General features: G+C 39.3%; 1 protein-coding gene across 2 annotated transcripts in view; it reads right to left on the reverse strand.

The window, feature by feature from the left end:
* Nucleotides 1-22,654, reverse strand: part of CTNND2 (catenin delta 2) — a 993,502-nt gene that overhangs the window by 296,019 nt on the left and 674,829 nt on the right. For both annotated transcript variants that reach the window (XM_004380288.2, XM_004380287.3), the window contains one exon: nt 7,066-7,279. In XM_004380288.2, coding sequence (XP_004380345.1) covers nt 7,066-7,279 — 214 coding nt within the window. The remainder of the gene's footprint in view (nt 1-7,065; nt 7,280-22,654) is intronic.

Consider the following 22,654-nt stretch of genomic DNA (forward strand, 5'->3'; position numbering starts at 1 on the left):
TCTCACAGTTTAGGAGGCTAGAAGTCCAAATTCACGGTGCCAGCCCTGCGGGAAGGCTTTCTCTCCCTCTGTCAGTTCTGGTGGAAGGTCCTTGTCGTCAATCTTTCCCTGGTCTAGGAGCTTCTCAGCTTAGGAACCTTGGGTCCACAGGACACACACTCTCCTGGTGCTGCTTTCTTGGTGGTATGAGGTCCCCCATGTTTCTCTGCTTGCTTCTCTCTTTTATATCTCAAAAGAGATTGGCTTAAGACACAACCTAATTTTGTATATTGAGTCCTGCCTCATTAACCTAACTGCCGCTAATCCCACCTCATTAACATTATAGAGGTTGGATTTACAACATACAGGAAAATCACATCAGATGACAAAAAGGTGGACAATCACACAATACTGGAAATCATGGACTAGCCAAGTTGGCACACATTTTTGGGGAAGACATAATTCAATCCATAACAGCTATGGTGCCTAATCGTTTGGTCGAACACTTGTGGAGACTCTGTTATGAAGTAGTTACATGCGATTAAATCAGTTGGCCTTAAGTAAAGGAGATTACCCTCCATAATGTGAGTGGGTCTCATCCAACAATTTGAAGGTCTTAAGAGCAAAATGGGAGTTTTCCCTAGCATGTCTTTTGCCTCCAGACTATAAATAGACTTTCTTCCAGAACTTCTTCACTCTTCCCATTGCCTGACCTACGGATTTAGGACACAAAACTGTAGGGATCTTCAACCTGTCACCTGACCTACAGATTTTGGACTTGCTAGCTCCCCTCCACCATAGTTGCACAAGGCAATTCCTTACAATCACTCAATCAGTCATATCTCTCATTCTCTCTCTCTCTTTCTCCATATATATACACGCACACACATATACGTCCCAGAAGTTCTGTTTCTCTGGAGAACCCTGACTAAAACGGTGTGAACAGCCTAAGATAACTGATTTAGATAGAATAAAATAACCATAAAGATATGAAAAAACAACAAGAAAACTAAAAAGAAAAGCAAAACTAAACACTGAGTGCCTCAGAGGGAATGGGGAGGAGAATGGATGAGGCAGGGGACCATTGTTTTCATTATAAGCATTTGTGTACCATATACATTTATCACTTTGATTAAAAAATTAAAAGAAGACAATGTATTTAGTTATCATCCTTGCCAATTCCAATCCCTCACAAGTAGCCACTTTAAGAAGACGCATTAAGAAGTCAGGCCACTGGGGTCCTATGTATTTAGACAGAGCAGCATTATTAAACCGTCATGCTTCTACACATATTCTCACTGCTTTATTTCCCTGAACAACAGATGTGTTTCCTAACTTCTGGGAAAGAGTGAAGGATTTAGGTCCTTTGGAGACTAGGCATTTAATCAACTGACCTAATGCTAATAAGTGCTGGGCTGCTAACCGAAAGGTCAGCGATTTGAACCCACCAGCTGCTCCGCAGGAGAAATATGTGCCAGACTATTTCTGTAGAGATTTGTTATTGTTGTTGTTATTAGGTGTTGTCGAGTCAGGTCTGACTCACAGCGACCCTATGTGTAACAGAATGAAACACTGCCCAGTCCTGTGCCATCCTTACTATCGTTGTCATGCTTGAGCCCATTGTTGCAGCCACTGTGTCAATCCATCTCATTGAGGGTCTTCCTCTTTTTCAATGATCCTCTACCTTACCAAGTATGATGTCCTTCTCCAGGGACTGGTCCCTCCTGATAACATGTCCAAAGTATGTGAGACGAAGTCTCACTAACCTTGCTTCCAATGAGCATTCTGGCTGTACTTTTTCCAAGACAGATTTGTTCATTCTTCTGGAAGTTCATGGTATATTCAATGTTCTTCACCAACACCATAATTCAAAGGATCAATTCTTCTTCGGTCTTCCTTATTCATCGTCCTGGTTTCATACGCATATGAGGCAACTGAAAACACCATAGCTTGCATCAGGCGCACCTTAGGCCTCAAAGTGATATCTTTGCTTTTCAAAACTTTAAAGAGGTCTTCTGCAGCAGATTTGCCCAATGCAATGTGTCGTTTGATGTCTTGATTGATGCTTCCATGGATGTTGATTGTGGATCCAAGTAAAATAAAATCCTTGACAACTTCAATCTTTTCTCCAGTTATCATGCATGATGTTGCTTATTGGTTCAGTTGTGAGGATTTTTGTTTTCTTTACTTGATATGTAATCCACCCTGAAAGTTGTAAGATTTACAACCTTGGAAACCCTATATGGCAGTCCTACTCTGTCCTATTTAGGGTCACTATGAGTTGGAATTGACTTAATGGCAATGGGTTTGGTTTTTTATTGATAATAAAGGTTTTCCCTTATTAACTTATACTTTGGACACATCATCAGGAAAGATCAATTGCCAGAAAAGGACATCATGTTTGGTAAAGTAGTAGTTGTCATTGTTAGTTGCTGCCTCGTCAATTCTGACTCGTGGTGACCCCATGTGTGCAGAGCAGAATTGCTCCACAGGGTTTTCTTGGCAGTGAGTTTTTGCAAGCAGATTGCCAGGCCTGTCTTCTGTGGCGCCTCTGGGTGGGTTCGAAAGACCAATATTTTGGCTAGTAGTCAAGTGCTTAACCATTTGTGCCATCCAGGGACTCCGTGGTAAAGTAGAGGGCCAATGAAAATGAGAGAAATCCTCAGTGAGATGGACTGACACAACAGCTGCAACAATGGACTCAAATATACCAATAACCATGAAGATTGCACAGGGACGAGCCACATTTCTTTCTGTCATATATGGGGTCGCCATAAGCTGGAGCTGACTTCATGGCAACTAATAACAATAACAATGTTAAAACGTAAAATGGTTAAAAGGAGGCCTGTCTCCTTAATGAAAAGAAAAGACAATTTGTGTGTGTGAAGCTAAGATTAAAGAATACACTCTACTCTTGCAGAAGCAGAATTCTTGAGGACACTTGCCACAATGAAAATAAAACTTACTTATTAAGTTCTATGGTTTCATAAAAATGGTTTTACTACGATTTTTAAAACATCCTGAAATCTTTAGTCGGGTATTTCAAAATTTAGATTGATTAGCTCCATATTTAGGGAGAGAAAAATCCTATTAGTCAAGCCCGAAAGACTTGCAGCATTTCTAATCAAAGTTTATTTGCTTAGCAGGATTTCAAGTAATGGCTAGCATATAATAGCTTCAACTGGCTTTAAATAAAATTCTGATCATCGTCTCGTAGCAATTATTGCCTAGGAAGAAAATTATTTATTGAAAGGCCTAACAGGCAATGGCTAAATATATTCTGCTGTGAACAGATACTGCAGTGCAAACAGGCAGCTGCTTCTTTAAGCATGGATGTTTATTGTGTTGAATGTAAGTGTATGTAAATACCTCAATTTTAACATTTTATTACTGTTCAAACAGTTTGCCAAGCAATATCCAATAAATAATTTAAATCTTTTGCAGGATCATTTCTTTCAGTGTTCTATTATTTATAATTCGGTGCTCTTGACACCACTGCTTCTGCCAGATAGAAAGACTAGGTCTGTCGTGGATTGAATTATGTCCCCCTAAAAATGTGTGTATCAATTTGGCTGGGCCATGATTCCCAGTATTGTGTGGTTGTCCTCCATTTTGTGATTGTAATTTTATGTTAAAGAGGATTAGAGTGGGATTGTAACACCTTACTAAGGTCACAACCCTGATCCAATGTAAAGGGAGTTTCCCTGGGGTGTGGCCTGCATCACCTTTCATTTTACAAGAGATAAAAGGAAAGGAAAGCAAGCAGAGAGTTGGGGACCTCATACCACCAAGAAAGAAGGATCGGGAGCAGTGAGTGTTCTTTGGACCTAGGGCTCCTGCGTGGAGAAGCTCCTAGTCCAGGAGAAGATTGATGAGAAGGACCTTCCTCCAGAGCCAACAGAGAAAGAAAGACTTCCTCTGCAGCCTACTAGACTGTGAGAAAGTAAAGTTCTCTTTGTTAAAGCCATCCACTCGTGGTATTTCTGTTATAGCAGCACTACATGACTAAGACAAGGTCTAATCTAAAATCTGGTAGATTTTTTAAAATATCATGCTTTGCTTTTTAAAATATTGCTAAACTGGTTCTCTTGAATGCTTGTTTACAAAACATCCTAGTGTGGAAACACTTAGAGAGGAGTTCATAAAAGATGTTATCCTCCTCCTAATTTTGTATTTTTTCTCAGCACACTCATTTACTCTCATGCATTTGCTAACAGGCAGTAAAGAGAACTCAACAAAAAATGCTTGTGTGCTAGTGGGGCTCACTGTATGAGGTGGCACTTCTTGCTGAACTCTGTATTGTGTCCTCTGGAGAATTACAAAGGAAGTTATTGCACTTAAGTCACTGTTTCATTCCATTCATGCAGAAATATCTAACCTAATTTAAAAAAAAGGATTTGAGAAGAATACAAGTGGAGACACACTTTTCACTCTTACACTCTCATCATCTACTCCATCCTCCAGTGCTCGGAGCCCTTGCTGCTCATGTAGAAAGTTTCTAAAATGTGGATACACTTATCAGGGACATCACTTTGAATATTTAACAGCCAATAAGGACCAGGCAGCATTTCGTTCCATTGTGCATGGAGTCACCATGAGTCGCTGGCCGACTCAATAGTAGCTAACAACAACGATGCCCAGGAGCCAGCCATTCAGAACAGGGCTCTGGCCCATTGCTATGGTTGCTGGCTTAGCATCAAAGTGGCTGTGTCTGTGGAGGTCAGCTGAATGTCAAACCCATGCATGAAGATGTTTAAGGCTTAGTATAGCACCTGACATCCCGTAGAAATTCAAAGGGATTTGCTAAACATATGACTAAGTGAATGGAGGAAGTGCCTGGACTCACACAGGATGGCTATTGTACTAGAAAGTTCATCAGGCTTGGGCCTACAAGAGCCTTGGAGGAAGAGTGGAAAGGGAATAATAGAAGAGATAAACAGAACACCTTGAGGTTAAACCAGAGCTCTGGTGGCATAGTGGTTAAGAGCTCGGCTGCTAAACCAAAAGGTCGGCAGTTAAAATCAACCGGCCGCTCCTTGGAAACCATATGGGGAAGTTCTACTCTGTCCTATAGACTTGCTACGAGTCAGAATTGACTAGATGGTAATGGGTTTGGCTTGGTTTTGAGGTTAAACCAGGTTAGTTGGACTAAAAACCAGATATCCAAACTACCAGAGCCAATAGAATTCAAGCTTTCATGGCTTACCTGCTGGACAACCATGAGTAGTGGTGAAGACAAAAATTACTAATGCTCTTTGAGGTGTATGTATTTTGGCACATTTTATATTAGCTTCAGGTAGTAAGGTCACCTTCCGTTAGATGTGCATCATCGATGCTGTGTTAAAACAGAAGTCACCACAGTCCTAAAGGTTTCCAGGCATCCACACATTCCTGCCAGTAGGGATACTTAGAATGAGAAGCAACTCTGTCCACAGCAGTAACTTCTTCCTCGTTGGAACATTTGCTTCGATGTCTGCTGCCGATTTCCTTTTCTAGAGTGGTAGCTTGGTCAAGGTGCTTGTTGTTTTTCAACAGAACCCAGATGGCAACTCCAGAAACCATGAACTTCACCCTGTCCAAATTTTCTAACAACATGTTTTTTTTTGAAAAAGGGGAAATTCATGCCAGAAGTCCAGCCCACCTCAATAAGGTCCTACAGAGCGTGAACGAGTCATGACAATGACCTTCCTGTTGCTGTCGAGTTGATTCTGAGTCATAGCGACCCTGTAGGACCCATAGGGTTTCCAAAGCTGTAAATCTTTACAGAAGCATGACCTTTTGGTTAGCAGCTGAGCACTTAACCACTGCTTTTCTTGAGCCTTGGCTCAAGAAAGAACAAACATTTATGACTCTCTGGCTTAAGTAGTGTATTGTGTTAAATAAACAAATTCACATATTCTTCATCAGCATAGATACAAGGAAATTCTAAGTTGAGACTGAAGGTCAGTGGAATCATGGATATTTTAAGAAAAGATCCTTTTTTGAGAGTCAACTTTGCAATCCATTTGGCAAATACTTGCTCAAAGGGGTTACTTGGATGAACCCCAAAACAAATAACACCTAGGACAGCAATGAGCATAATGACATTATAGTAAGTTGAAATCCTGTACCGCAACCACTTATATCACTGGCACTCCAACAAGTGAAACTACACATTTCAAAAGAAAAGGTTGGCAGCTAAGAGCTACCATTTACTGCACCCACACAAGGAAGGTGTGTGCTAAGTGCCTGACATATTCTCACTCATCAGATCCTCATGGCTCTATGAGGTGGTTATTATTATTATCTCCATCTTACGAAACTCAGAACTTCTATGGTCACAGAAAGGCTTTCTTTCCTGCTTAGTTTTGTAAACTTCCTTAATATGCAATAATATAACCTTCTGACTTTTAATAGTATAAATATTTTATTCTAGAAATTAACTGTAATTACCTTAAGCTCTCTGCTGTGAGCCACACTATAAACCAGAATTTATACCTTATTACCAATACCTCTAATCTGCACGAGTCAGAATCGACTTGACAACTACTAACAATAACAACCAATACCTTGCACACCTTGTCCTTGTATCAGTTAGTATGAATGTTATTCTAAGGATAATCCATGGGTATGGTAAGATGCTCAAACCCAAACCAAACCCATTGCCACCAAGTTGATTCCGATCCACAGCGACCATAGAGGACAGAGCAGAGCTGTCCCATAGGGTTTTCAAGGAGCAGCTGGTGGATTTGAACTGCCGACCTTTTGGTTAGCAGCTGTATCACTTAACCAGTGCGCCACAAGGGCTCCGTAAGATGCCCAACTACTTCTAAATCAACTGGCAAAGACTGAAATATGATAGTAGAATTTTAGTTAGCTTTATGTCTATTGGAGTTTAACTATTTAATATGATCAATACACGTGCTTTACATTTGACACCACTTTATTCACTTGTTTATTCATTCACAAACACATAATGAGGCCCCCTGTGATGTTAGTACTCTGATGAAAGGGCATGCGCCATAATACTTAGCACATGTGCTACCATGCTGGATAGTGGCACACTGATCTTGAGAATTAACCATGGTGTTAACAATGGCCTCTAACCTGTGACCAGCTCCCGGATCTCGAGGTCCGTGGTCTTGCGGAGCAGCCTCACCAGCGCTGGGATGCCACCGCAGTTTTTCAGGGCAATTTTGTTATCATCATTGGCCTTCCCATACACCAAGTTCCTCAGAGCTCCACAGGCACTACGGTGGACTTCCGTCATCCGATGATCCAGCAGGTCCACAAGGAGCTGTATGCCTCCTTGTCGCCTTATCTGAAAGAGCAGAGACATCACTTTTGCTTTAGAGAAAAAGCATGAACAAATCAGTCTTAGAAGAAATACAACCTGAATGCTCCTTAGAAGCAAGGATGGCGAGACTTTGGTTCACTTACTTTGGATACATCATCAAGAAAGACCAATCGCTAGCAAAAGGATATCATGTCTGGTGAAGTCGAGGGTCAGTGAAAACGAGGAGAAACCCTCAATGAGTTATACCGACAGAATAGCCGTAACAATGGACTCGAGCATTCCAGTGATCATAAAGATGCTGGGGGACCAGCAACGTGTTGGTCTGTGATACACCAGGTTGTCACGAGTCGAAGTGGACTTGAAGCAACTAACAACAACAACATCTAAAGTAAAACGTATTTTTCATATACAGTATTTGCTACAATTAATTGCACCGAGTTGAATTACGGGATAGAAAGGAAAAAGAAAACAAATGAGTGTTCTCTTCAGCTTTCATTGCCTTTACTTGCTTTAATAGCCTACCAATAAAAATTCAAATATGTTTTCTTTCAAGCTACGGAATTTTGGAAGGGTGAGTTTAACTTTATGATGGGTGTCTTAGACATTTCTCTCTGTAAAAATACACTGCATACCTATGGCATGAACTGGATGGAGGAGCAAAAGGCATTACTGTCTCTCATTCCTTAGATTTATTAAATTTAACTAGTGTCTTAAAGGTCTGCAGGATTGATGTACAAAATGTTAAAATTATGCTTAATAGGGAAACACTTCAAACATTTCAAAGGGACTTAGAAGCTAAATGAGAAACCAGAAGAATTGATATAAGGATGTGCATCCGTGAAGATCTGGGAAAAGAAGAAAGTCACTCACAATGAGAGTCAGTTGAAATATTAAGACTAAGGCATGTTATACGCTTATTTGATTGACAACAAAAAAATATTAAAATTTAGTTTTTAGACATTTGTATTACAAGTGAATGAAAAAAAATTGCAGTATGTTTCCAGATGCATGTCTTCCCTACTGTCCTCTGAATTTTAGATCAATTTTAAAATTTAAGCTGGAAACAAACAAAAAAAAGTGGCTAGTTAGCATACAAATTCAACGAGTTTTCAACAGCATAGTTGCATTCGAATATTTCTGTATTTTATATGAAAACACAACACGATTCATTTTGTAATATTCTTTTTTTTTTAAATAACTTAAGCATTTCCAGGAATTGAAGGATTGTAATTTGGCACCCTCTCTTGTGAATTTTCTTTTTACAGAACACTCACTTATCCCACAGATAGGCCAGGGCACATGGATAAACCCCTCAGCTCTTTCAAAGGTGCTTAAATGACACGTTCTCTATGAGGCTACTCTAACCATACTGTTTAAAACTACAATCTCTAGGGTGACTAGAATCAAAACGTCAGATAATAACAAGTGTTGGCAAGGATACAGAGGAATCAGAACCTTCATACACTGCTGATACGAATGTCAAACGGTGGTACAGTCACTCTAAAAAACAGCCTGGCATTCCTCAAATGGTTAAACATAGAGTTACCATGTTTTTGCTGCTGTTGTTAGCTGCCCTCAAGTCGATTCTGACTCACGGTGACCCCACGTGTGCAAAGTAGAACTGCTCCACAAAATTTTCAAGGCTGTGACCTTTCGGAAGCAGACCGCCAGGCCTGTCTTTGGAGGCATCTCCAGGTGGGTTCGAACTGCCAGTCTTTCGGCCAGTAGTCAAGTGCTTAACCATTTGTACCAGGTGGAGAGACCTTAGAGTTATCATATAACTCAGAAATTCCAAGAGAAATACCCAAAGAGAAAATACCCAAAAAGAAATACCCAAATAGAAATACCCAAGAGAAAATGAAAACATATGTCCATACCAAAAGATGTAAACGAATGTTTATAGCTGTGCTATTTACAACAGCCAAAAGGTGAAAACAACCATAATGTCCATCAGCTGAGACTAACCAAAAAAACCAAACCCATCGCCATTGACTCAATTCCAGCTCGTAGTGACCCCATAGGACAGAGTAGAACTGCCCCATAGAACTGATGACTGGATAAATAAAATGTGGTATACCCATACAGTGGAATACTATTCAGCCATAAAAAGGAACGGAGCGCTGATACATGCTACAACATGAAAGAACCTTGAAAACAATATGCTAAGTGAAAGAAGCCAAATGCAACATAACATATATTGTATGATTCCAGTTATAAAAAATATCCAGAACAATTAAATCCATAGAGTCAGAAAGTAGAGAAGTGATTGCTTAGGGCTGGGGAGGATGGGAGCTAGGGGGATTAATAGGTAAAGGGTATGGAATTTCTTTCTGAGGTGATGAAAATTGTTCTAAATTTGACTGTGGTGAAGGTTGCACCATCTGTGAAAATACCAGAACTTTAAATTGTAACTTTAAATGGGAAAAGTCTATGGTATGTGAACTCTATCTCAATAAAGCTGTTAAAAAAAATAACAGTCTGAACCAAAGCTATTTCCCAATCTAGCATTCTTGTTTTACATTAACTTGTCACAGAATTCCTCCATGGAAAGTAGCACCTTCTAACTTACTTATCATGTTTTTTGTTATGTCTATCTTTCATTCTAGGATACGTATGCTGCGAGGGCAATCTCCTTGTTTTTTCACCGATATATTCCTATCCCAAGTGCCTATAGCAATGCCTGGAACACAGTAGAAGTATTTGTTTAATGAATGTGTTTGTTGAATATGTATTTGTTGGCTGAATGGGGAAGGATAATTCATAACCTACCACAGTAATGTCTCTCAGATTTGCTAAAACAGTGCTTTTCAAAACTGAGTAATATCCCTCTTGAATGAAAAAAATAATCCTTTTGCGAACAGAGAGAATGTATACAGGGGCTTCGATGACTCTTCCTATACCAACTTACACACATAATGAGTCATTCACACTTGGCGGACATCTAGATGACTCAGAATATGCTTACAGGAATTATTTTCAACTATTAACAAAATGTAAGCCTAAGAAGTTGAAATCTCATAGAACTCATGGACCCTTAATCCCTAATTTGCAAAACAGGAATATGCGTATCCTCTATTGCACCTCCTGGGAGACCTGGACCAGGAGAGGAAGAGGGGGAGGACTCAGAGGAGGGACAGGGTTTGTAGCAGGGCGTTAGCTTTCTGTAAAGGAACTCTGGTGGCACAGTGATTAAGCGCTTAGCTGCTTATCGAAAGGTTGGTGGATCGAACCCACTAGCCGCTTAGCAAGAGAAAGACATGGCAGTCTGCTTCGGTAAAGATTACACCTTGGAAACACTATGGGGCAGGTCTACTCTGTCCTATAAGGTATGAGTCAGAATCAACTCTACGGCAATGGGTTTGGGTTTTAGCTTCCTGTCGTGCCTGTATAGCCCAGGGGCGGCTAGGGCACCTGGAAGGAGATGGCTAAAGGGATTATCGGGTCAACTAAAAAAAGGATCAGAAAACAATTCTGTCCAACTTTACAGTTTTACCTAGGGCCTGCCTGGAACTCACCCCAGAGAGATGAAGTTTGTGTCTTGTATATAGAAATCTGAATTATAACAACATCCACTTTATTATAATACTTCAGAAGGGATAGTCCATTCATATGAAAAGCTTAAGACATGAGTGTCCTTTCTGCTATGTGTGTGTATTTGCTTTAAAATTCTCAGGATTTAGTTTTCTGAATAACGATGAAGCCATTAAAAAAGACAGATAATAAATCCATCCTTACAGTGAACCTGTCAGTTATACATTAAAAGTGGATGGTATTGTAAATCTATCTGTCCACCAACTTACTTACCTATCTACTGATCTACCAATCCATCTAGTCTGTTCTATCTATATCTATATATTTTAGCTATACTGTAAAATTGAACAAATACTTCTAATTTATGATAACATAAATAATATATGCCATTCATACATACTTAATGAACTAAGCTATTAAAATATTATTCCGGAACATTCAAAGGGAAAATAAAATGACCGCAAAATGACTTCTTAATGGTATAATGAGAACACAAGTTATTTGTTGCGAGCCTAAGTAATGTGATATGCCCGAATTTATAATAAGATCTTAGGTTCTATTTTAATCTATTTAGAGAAACACAAATATGACAACAAAACATTTTCTTTTTCTGTTGTTTTTGAAGCCACCAGATCATTTATATTAAAAACTTTTAGGTTCTTGGGGTTGAATTCTATCAAGTAACGTGAGACTCCTTCAGTATTCTAACCAAAGATCGGGCAGAGTTGAGTTTTAAACATTTATACATGTGAACTGTGATGATCAGGTCCTTGGCTCATTCTCCTTCTCCCAGCATCCCTCAACAGGACTAGACCGGAAGATGTGAGACGGACTTTCACTTCTCTTATGCAGGGTCTTTATTTCACTGCTGGAGTCCCTGGGTGGTGCAAACAGTTAATGTGTTCAGGTGCTAAACAAAAGGTTGGAGGTTTGAATCCACCCAGAGGCAGCTCAAAACAAAAGCCCTGGTGATTGACTTCTAAAAAATCAGCCATTGAAAATCCTATGGAACATAGTTCTACTCTGACACGCGTGGGGCTGACATGACTTGGAATCTACTTGACAGCAACTGGCTTTATTTCACTGCAGGACCTCTGGGTGGCTGTGGAATGTGTCCGAATGCTGTCCTCTACACTTCCCCTCTGCAGTGCTTTTCTCCTGGATCCTGCTTGCTCCCCAGCACCTCTAGTGTCTTCTTGTATCCAATCTTAAACCAATCTAAGCCTTCAAACCAGTATTTTTTAAGCATTAGTAAAGTAAACCTTCTAGCTGAAAAAATACCAGGGGAAACTATCTTCATTGAAATGGTGCCTTTTCCCCCTCTCCCTCTAAGTGAGAGAGCTCCACTTCCCACTTCTCCTCCCCATTGATCCCTCTATGTCCAACAGGCAGCACCCTTGTTCTGGTCCACGCACTGTCATTTCTGATTTGTTTACCCTCTCACCTTACTCCCTTACTCATCGTCGTGCGGAATGAGCCAAAACTCAGATCTTGTCACATGTTCATTTCCTTCTCTTTGAAGACTGCCTGTGTGATTCAGGTTATGTATGTGAATACAGACGATTAAAGAACACTCAACGTCACCTTCCAAACATTATGCTAAGTAAAATAAGGCAGACGCAAAAGGACAAAAATGGTACGATCCTCCTTACATGAAATATTCAGAATAGGCAAGGGCACTGTGACAGAAAGCAGATAGCAGTTGCCAACAGCTGGGGAAAGGAAAGGGGGGAGTTATTGTTAAACGGGTACAGAGTTTCTGTTCGAGGTGGTGAAAAAAGCTTAGAAATGAATAGTGGTGCTATTTAAAAACAAAACCAAAAATCCATGTTGACATACATACAGGAAAAGGGATAGCTTGAATTAAACCTGGATTGAATAAATCTCATATCTGCTATTTTTCTGAATCTGAATAGACAATCTTAAATTGGTTTATTACATGGTTCCTTAGATGATCCACTTTGGTCAATGGTCCCTATGTCAATGGCTCATCCTTACTTTCTGCCTAGGTGTGAACTTCAGGGATTTAGATGGAGAGACAACCTACAAGGGGTAAGAAGATGGAGGCTGAGAAACCCCACACCCAAGAGAAATAAAAAACGAATTAATCAACCAAACCAAGTAAATCCATGTCCTATTGCCTACCTGCTAGGTGCATTATGAAGACGGCATTCTTAACCCGGGTGTAGACAGCCTCTTGAGGATGAAGGCTGGGTGGATGTGCGTAGAATCAGTAAGGGTTGCCCAGTTTGCACTGGGGGTGGGGGGTGGGGGGTGAGGGGATGAAAACTGATCTCACACCTCTGCCACATTATCCACTATTTTGAACTAATTTCAAAAGTCAAACTGCAGAACTGCAAGTACCTAAAAATTATTGAGAAGTAGGATGCAATGGGTGTTCCCTTGCCCTTTCCTTACAAGGCAGAATGTGTACAAGTCTTTTAAATCAGAAAACAAGTCGGTGGGCAATTAACATAACAGAAAAAAAATGCAAGGAATGCAGTATCACCCACTGCAAAACATGGGGTCTCACCATTTCATGGATTTGTTACTCTTAACATAATCTGCATCTGTTGAAAATAAAATATATTTGCCAATGAATTAGTTATTATCATTAAATTAATATCAACATCAATGAATAATTTATAACATATCCAATTACAGTAGTGTTTATATGTACATGAGAGTCTTCATAAAATTATAATGATAATGATGATGTATATATAGTAGGTTCAAAAAAAATTATCTTTACAGCTTATAACAGAATTCTCCTCGGGAGGTACCTGTCTCCATTTAGAAAATACCATGAAAAGTTGCTTTGAGGATAGTGAGGCCTTGAAGGCATGGGCTGCTAGCTGTTGAAGGTAACAAATTATTTGAAAAAATAATTTCAAAGTCTGTTGCTTCAAGGCAAACCAATGAGACATTTTGTTCTGCATTTGAAAGGAGGAGGCATTTGGAACTAGGGGGTGAGGAGGACAAGAAGGGAGAAGAAACTAAAGTTTTGTCAAGACTTTGGCTTTTAAGACCTCTATGGTCTTTCAACACCAAATCTAGACAAGTGACCCAAGCTTTTCAATATAGAAACGTAAATCTTCCTAATGAATTATTTGAATGAGGGCACTGGATTATGGATAATTCTGCAAAACTGAACCAACTCGACAGCACCTAACAACAACACAGTTTTGCAGAATTATCTGCTCTCTAGAACCAATAGGTGAACCAGGATGAACGATGCTTCATTTTTAGTTGTGTTTAGAGGTGAGGTATCCTAGTGGTTGTGGGGTGGGGACTTTGGAACTGGACCACCTGGTTTCAGATCATAGCTCCTCCTCTTAGATCTGTGGCCATTCAGGCAAATTACTTAAATGTTTGTAAAACATAAATAAGTGTGAGCCTACCTCCTTGGTTTGTTTTGAGGATTAAATTAGACTTCAAATGCGAAGTGGTTAATAAAATGCTCAATAATTGTTACCTGTCAAGGAACTGTATCAACTTGTTAAAGAATATTCTTAATTGACTTATTGATGCAAATTAATTTAATAATATGCAGATACAACATAGGAAAAGGCCAGTGGAAGCACACAATTCAGAGTTAAAACTTTGTAAGTTTGGCTTACTGTGTAAACTGTATTACTTAATAGATCATGGATTCAATCTGGTAGATAATTCATGGGATTAAATAGGGGAAATATTTACTCTAGAATACATTTATGGATTGTATAAAAAATCATATTTTTATATAAAAAACAACTTAAAAGCCTGCTGTACCATTGTTGCAACAATGAGCTATACTGCTAGGTATATTTTCGGGACAAATACAGTGACTGGATTACCCTAATTGTATTTCTAAAAGGAATAGGCATGTAACTGAATGGACTAGTTTCTCTCCATACAGTAACTCAATTAACAAAAAACAGGCATTTACAATGTAATAACTCTGAATTGATACTAGTACTTGGAAAAGAAGAAATATTCTTCAGATATAAAGTATTAGTAGGCAAAAAGAGGACAACCATTTTTTAAAATTTCATTAATAAAGTAGCTCCTAACAAACAGATAAAAAATGCATCAAGTAACAAAAGATACAACCAGTTATATGATCAGTAACAACTTAAATAACTCTGAAGTTTCCACTTGCACATAAATTTCCCAGATACTACTCACATGCCATGATGTAGGATATGTAAGCATTTTAGCTTCATCTATGTTTAGCAGCAAGCTACTTTGAAATATTCCCTGCCTACCTCCAAAAATTATTGAAGGGATAAATAATGACATATTGGAATTCATATGGAAAGGATAAAGAAGTCTACAGACACATTCCTATAATTCTTACTTTATTTCCCCTATTCTTTCCACTTAAGTATCCAGTCCAAGGGCTTCCACAATTCCCAAAACCTTTCTCATCCTATTGGGGTTGTTGGGTGCTGTTGAGTCTATTCTGACTCATAGCGACTCCTCTTGACCTTTTGGTTAGCAGTTGAGCACTTAACTGTTTGTGCCACAAGGATTTTTTTTTCTCATCCTATACAGATTTTGAAATGAGCTACCATTCAACTGAACATGTCCTCAGATGGCAATAAAGTTGGTAAGACCATCATAGATGTACCTACAGGAACATAAAACAAAATGAATATTACGGAGAAGGAATCTGAAAGTTTTTTTTCTTTTTTTACTATCTTCAATTTAAGAGAAGCAGCTGATACTGTACTAATCATATGTGAATCATAGCTTCTGTTGGTGAAGAAGCATCAGGTCTTGAAAAATATGGCCTTGGTGATAGAAATGACGCGGGAGATGGCATGAAAGAATTTAGCAAGATCAACGACTTATTCATTGCTAATCTCTTTTCTCAACCATATAAACAGGGACAATACACATGGACTTCACCAAATGGAATACACAGGAGTCAAACTGACTACATCTGTGGAAAGAAAGGATGGAGAAGCTCAACATCATCAGTCAGAACAAGGCCAGGGGCTGACTGCAGAACAGACTATCAATTACTCATATGTAAGTTCAAATTGAAGCTGAAGAAAATTAAAACAGGTCTACAGAAGCCAAAGTACGACCCTGAGTACATCCCACCTGAATTTAGAGACTACCTCAAGAATAGACTTGAAACATTAAACACTAATGACCAAAGACCAGACGAGTTGTGGGATGACATAAAGGACATCATACACAAAGAAAGCAAAAGGTTATTAAAAAGACAGAAAGAAAAGACCAAAATGGATGTCAAAAGAGACTCGGTAACTTACTCTTTGCAAGTACAATAGATAAAGAGAATGGAAGAAATGATTAAGTAAAAGAACTGGACAGAAGATTTCAAAGAGCCACTGAAGAAGACAAAGTAAAGTATTATAATGAAATGTGCAAAGACCTGGAGTTAAAAAACCAAAAGGGAAGAAAATGCCCAGCATTTTTCAAGCTGAAAGAACTGAAGAAAAAATTCAATTCTTGAGCTGCAATACTGTAGGATTCTAAGGGCAAAAAATAAAATGATGCAGGAAGAATCAAAAGAAGATGGAAGGAAAACACAGAGTCACTGTAGTAAAAGTACTGGTCAACATTCAGTTATTTCAGGAGGTAGCATATGATCAGGAACCAATGGTACTGAAGGAAGAAGTCCAACCTGCACTGAAGGCACTGGTGAAAAACAACATTCCAGGAATTGACGGACTGTCAACTGACAACAAATGGATGCAATGGTGGAAATACTCATCTATGCCAAGAAATTTGGAAGACAGCTACCTGGCCAACTGACTGGAAGAGATCCATATTTCTGCCCATTCCAAAGAAAAGTGATCCAACAGAATGTGAAGCTTATTGAACAATATCATTAATATCACACGCAATTAAAATTTTGCTGAAGAAAATCCCCAAATGGTTGCAGCAATACATCAACAAGGAACTGCCAGAAATTCAAGCTGGATTCAGAAGAAGACATGGAATGAGGGATATCATTGCTGATGTCAGATAGATCTTGGCTGAAAGCAGAGAATACCAGAAAGATGTTTACCTGTGTTTTACTGACTATGCAAAGGCAATCGACCTCGTAAATCATAACAAATTATAGACAACATTGAGAAGAGTGGGAATTCCAAGAACACCTAACTGTGCTCATGTGGAACCTGTACATAGACCAAAAGGCAGTCATTCCAACAGAACAATGGGATACTGCGTAGTTTAAAATCAGAAAAGGTGTGTGTCAGCTTGTATCCTTTCACGACACTTATTCAATCATATGCTGAACAAATATTCTGAGAAGCTGGACCGTATAAAGAAGGATGTGGCATCAAGACTGGAGGAAGACTAATTAACAACCTGTGACATGCAGATGACACAACCTTGGCTTGCTGAATATATAGAGGACTTGAAGTACTTACTGATGAAGATCAAAGACTACAGCCTTCAGTATGGATTACACCTCAACATAAAGAAAACAAAAATCCTCACAAATGGATCAATAAGCAACATCATGATAAACAGAGAAAATACTGAAGTTGTCATGGATTTCATTTTACTTAGATCCACAATCAACATCCATACAAGCAGCAGTGAAGAAATCAAACAAACTATTGCATTGGGCAGATCTGCTGCAAAAGACCTCTTTAAAGTACTAAACAGTAAATACGTCACCTTGAGGAATAAGATGCGCCTGACCCAAGCCAGGGTATTTTCAATTGCCTCGTATGCATGTGAAAGCTGGACAATGAGCAAAGAAGACTGAAGAACTGGTGCATTTGAATTATGGTGTTGGCAAAGAATATTGAATATACCATGGAATGCCAGAAGAACAAATCTGTCTTGGAAGAAGTAAAGCCAGAATGCTTCTTAGAAGCGAGGATGGCGAGACTTCGCCTCACATTCTTTAGACATGTAATCAGGAGGGATCAGTCCCTGGAGAAGGATATCATGTTTGGTAAAGTAGAAGGTCAGAAAAAAAGAGGAAGACATTCAGTGAGATGGACTGACACAGTGACTGCAACAATGAGCTCAAATATAACGATTGTGAGGATGGCGCAGGACTGGGCAGTGATTCTTTCTATCGTACACAGTTTCGTTTCATGACAATTCGGAATCGAATGAACAGCACCAAACAACAACGTAGCCTAAAAAAAGTACTCATTGTCTACAAAGGTGGACATGTTTTACAATATTTAAAGAGAACTGGGTGGTGAGTGCTAAAAATTCCTTGTCTCTCACTTCTGTGGATCCTAATCCTTTTGGCTTCTTTCCATAGCTGCTGGACAGCTCTCAGCCCACTGACCAAGCTGTGGACTTGCGTTTGTTTCTGGTTGTGAGTACTTGCCTTCCAGCTACATGAACATAGTATTTGAACTTGGCTCATAGAACCTCTGTGACTACAATGGCTCTAACACTACAAAAATGCTATTTAAATCCAGAATAAAGCAAGCACACCAGTTATCGGTCTTATTGTTTTAGTTATGGCTGTTCTGGTCAGTAGAGTAAGACCAAAAACCGAAATAGGGAGGTAAACCTACTGGAAAAAAAGATACACAGTTATTAAAATTAACTGCAACTCTAACAGAATCAATAAGAGAACTAATCCAAGCTAATATAATCCAAGCTAAATATTAAAATATGAAAACTTCCATAGGAATATACATAAATCTACAGTTTTCTTATATTCTAAAAATAATCCATTAAAATGTGAATAGAAAAGCATTCTATTCATAATAGGAAGAAGGCAGATAAAATGGTTAGGAAATAAACATAAAAAGAATTAGAAAGTTTCTGTATGAAGAAAGTTGTATAACTTTAGTGAGGTATGTAAAAGAAGACCTGGGGAAATATAGAGGTACACCATGTTCCTGCATGAGAAAATGTATCATTGTAAAGATGTCTGTTGCCCCAAGATTAATTTAAAAAATGGAAACAGTTCCAATGCAAAACCCAATATGTTTTAAAGTTTGTTTTTTTTTTTTGACACGCCTCCAAAGTTTGTCTAGAAAATGAAAATGGGAAAAATCAATGGGTAATTAAGAATTAAGGAAGGATAAATGTATTCTAAAGCACCAATAAATAGATCTATCTGTCCTGAAAGAAGTACAAATCTGTCTTGGAAGAAGTACAACTGGAACGCTCCTTAGAAGCAAGGATGGCAAGACTATGTCTCACATACTTTGGACATGTTATCAAGAGGGACCAGTCCCTGGAGAAGGACACCATGCTTGGTAAAGTAGAGGGTCAGTGAAAAAGAAGACCCTCAACAAGACAGACTGACACAGTGGCTGTAACAATGGGCTCAAGCATAACAACAATTGTGAGGATGGCACAGGACCAGGCAGTGTTTCCTTCTGTTGTCCAAAGGGGCATTATGAGTCAGAATCGACTTGATGGCATCTAACAACAACCAAATAAATAGAACAATGAGGCAATGAATGGCTCAAGAATCAACCAACTAGAATGGAAGAAGGGAAGACACCCAGCAGAGTCATCTATTTACAAGACTTTAGGGTATGATCATAAGACAGTGGGCATTCAATACCTAGAATTAGTGAAAACAAGTTTATCTTTTGGGAGGTGGATGGACATTTGATTCCTTTTTCATAGCTACACAAAATGAATTACAGGTGGATTCAAAATTTGAATGAGAAATTTAAAACAAAGAACTAGAAGAATATGGAAGTGGATATTCATATATTACTGGAGTAGGAAGACCTAAGCTTGATAACAGAGCCAGAAGTCATAATAATACAGACACACACACACACACACACACAAACTCTGTGTGACAAAAACAACTATTAAAATACATTAAATAGTGAGTGACAAACTAAGAACATTATTGGCATTGACCACTATAGAGAAAAAGTGTACAGGCTTTCTTTAGAGAGAGGAAATGAAGGCACAGAAGGATCATGTGCTTGCCAATGACACAGACAATAGGCAGCAAAGCCAGCACCCAAACCCAGGAGAAGCCGGGCTCAGAGCTCATCACCGCCACACAACAGGGCCTTACTCTGCATGTATTTATCTACACACAGTCCCTAGAATGGTTTTGCATTTTAAAAAACTGTAGAAGTGGTAACATGCGTATTTCCTTACTTGCATTTACCACACAATATTATGCTTGTAATATTTATCCAAGTTAATACACAAAGCACTTATTCATTCATTTTTACTGCTAGGAAGGATTATTTTGTGTGGACACAATTTATTTATCGTATTTATTGAATAAATTTTGTAACACAATTTATCAAGTCTTATGTTGATAGATATTTGGATGCTTCCAATATTTTGCTTATATTAGCAATGGTGCTGTGTACATTCTCTGGCACAGTGCAAAAGTTTCTCTAGACAGATACTTAGGACTGGTGGGGGTTAGGTCTTGCATAAATTCAACAACATGATGTTGCTAAAGAGTTTGTACTAATTAACACCTGCACCAGCAGTGAATATGAGTCCCCTTGCCAATCTTTGGCATTGTTGATATTTTCTTTTATTTTTACCAAATTACTGAATGCAAAATGGTAACTCTTTTTAGTTTTAATTTGCATTTTCTTGATTACTAGTGAGGCTGAGCCTTTAAATAAACTCTTCACCAAAGAGATGCCGAATCTACAGGAATAAAATTAGAGTGCTATACCAAGCAATAGATACAAAAAAAAAAAAAAATTAATATCTTGTTCTTGAATGAAAAGAGTGAATATTGAAAAACTTATTTATAGTTTCAACTCAGCATCAGTCCAAATTCAAAACACATCTTTTTGGGGAACTTGACAAAATGATTCCAAATTTTATCTGAAATATTCTGTAACTGATAAAAGCTAAGAACATTTTGATAAGGCAGAATTTGAGAGAAAAATTATTTTATATAATAAATAAATATCACATAAAGCCTCAATAATTAAACAAACTTGGGAGGTGGGGCCAAGATGGCGGAGTAGTCAGACACTTCTGGTGGACCCTCTTACAACAAAGACCCGAAAAAACAAGTGATTCGATTATATACGGTAAGCTGGGGGGCCTGAACATCAAAGACAGAGTTGAGGAACTGGACTGAGTGGCAGGGGGAGAGAGAGACGGTTCAGAAGCAGCGAGGAGTTGCCAGACCTGACCCCGCAAGAGCCTGAGCCCTTCAGGCCTGAGCAGCTTGTGGGTGAGTGGTGAGGCAGGCAAATGGGGGCACTCGGAAGGCACGTTTTCCACACTGGAAGAGACCTAGCACCAGAGAGTCTACATGGCCACCCAGAACCAGTGAGAAGCAGCCCTCATAGGTGAAAGATAAGTAATTGCGTATGGCCTACTGCGTGGATCAAAAACACTCCCCTTAGGGAAAAAACTCTCTCCCATTTACCTCCCCACTCCCTGCCTGCACTGGGTCCTGGAATGGCTTCACCAATTGCCGAGTCTGCTGGGCCGGAAGTAGGATCTGTCACACACCCAGAGCCATTCTCCCTGCCTTGGAGAGTGAACAAAATAACAAACAGGGGAAAAAATAAATTGCTGGCTCCCCTAAGCCAGGAACCCAGGGTAGACACAGCTCCTTTGCCTAGGCACAGGCATAGGGGATCCATGAAGTGTGAGTGCCTTTCCCCCTGCATAGACTTGTGTGGGCCCATCTCAACAGCGTAGGACCTCATTACTGCAGTAAAACAGGGTATATACCGGAAGTCTAACTTCAACTGTTTCAGCATTTAAGTAGCAAGTTCTTGACATGTGACACTGTTCTGCCCATTAAGCAGGGTCTTCACCTACTTACATCAGGGGCCTGAGGACTGGTGGCTCCACCCACATCACCTAGCCACCTGCGATAGGGGCTCATGAATAAGAGGCGTCCCCCAGTCCTTACAGCCAACAGCATTAGGTGCTCATAGCAGGCTGCAAAACCCACCCACCTATGTGCTCTAGGAAACAGGGACACGCCTTCCTCCTGGACACTTGGCGATGGTCATCAGCCCCCTGCCTTGCTCAGAGTGTGTCCCCCTGCTGCAGATGCCTGTGCCTACACCAGTCACCCATGCCTGTCTAGGACTGTGAGAGCCTACACTACACATCTGGTGGCTATCTACCTGGGCACCTGAGCTGAATCCATACAGGAGGAGTGGGCGGACTCCTGAGCTCCCATAGTTAGTAACAGATCTAACCACTTGGTGACAGGACATTAGAGCTTCAAATGTGCCAATAATCAAACTAGCTCATATGAGCAGCCTATTTGGGCATATCAAAACAAAACAGAAGACAGGACACAGAAAGCAAACATAACATAAATGAATATAATAACTTATTGATGGCTTGGAGAGAAACAGCCAATATCAAATCATAAAGAGGCAATCCATGATGGCTTCAGTAAGCTCCCAAAATAAGGAATCCAGAAATTTTCCAGAGGAGAAAAATTTCTTGGAGTTAGCAGAGGCAGAATACAAAAGATTAATATACAGAACTCTTCAAGAAATTAGGAAGGAAATTAAGCAAAACTAGAACACGCAATAGAGGAAATTAAAAAGATTAGAGAAGGGCATAACGACAAATTCAACAGTCTGCAAGAATCCACGGAGAGACAGCAATCAGAAATCCAGAAGATTAATGATAAAATTTGAGTTAGACAACTCAATAGAAAGTCATAGGAGTGGAATTGAGGCAATGGAAGTCAGAACTAGTGAGAATGAAGATAAAGCACTTGACATCAACTTATTTGAGGAAAAATCAGATAAAAGGATTAAAAAAATGAAGAAACCCTAAGAATTATGTGGGACTCTATCAAGAGGAATAACCTACAAGTGACTGGAGTACCAGAACGGGGGGGATAACAGAAAATACAGAGAGAATTGTTGAAGATCTGTTGGCAGAAAACTTCCCTGACATCGTGAAAGATGACAAGATATCTATCCAAGA

Source organism: Trichechus manatus, unplaced genomic scaffold, assembly GCF_000243295.1.
Source record: "Trichechus manatus latirostris isolate Lorelei unplaced genomic scaffold, TriManLat1.0 scaffold00072, whole genome shotgun sequence".
NCBI classification, from domain to species: Eukaryota; Metazoa; Chordata; class Mammalia; order Sirenia; family Trichechidae; genus Trichechus; species Trichechus manatus.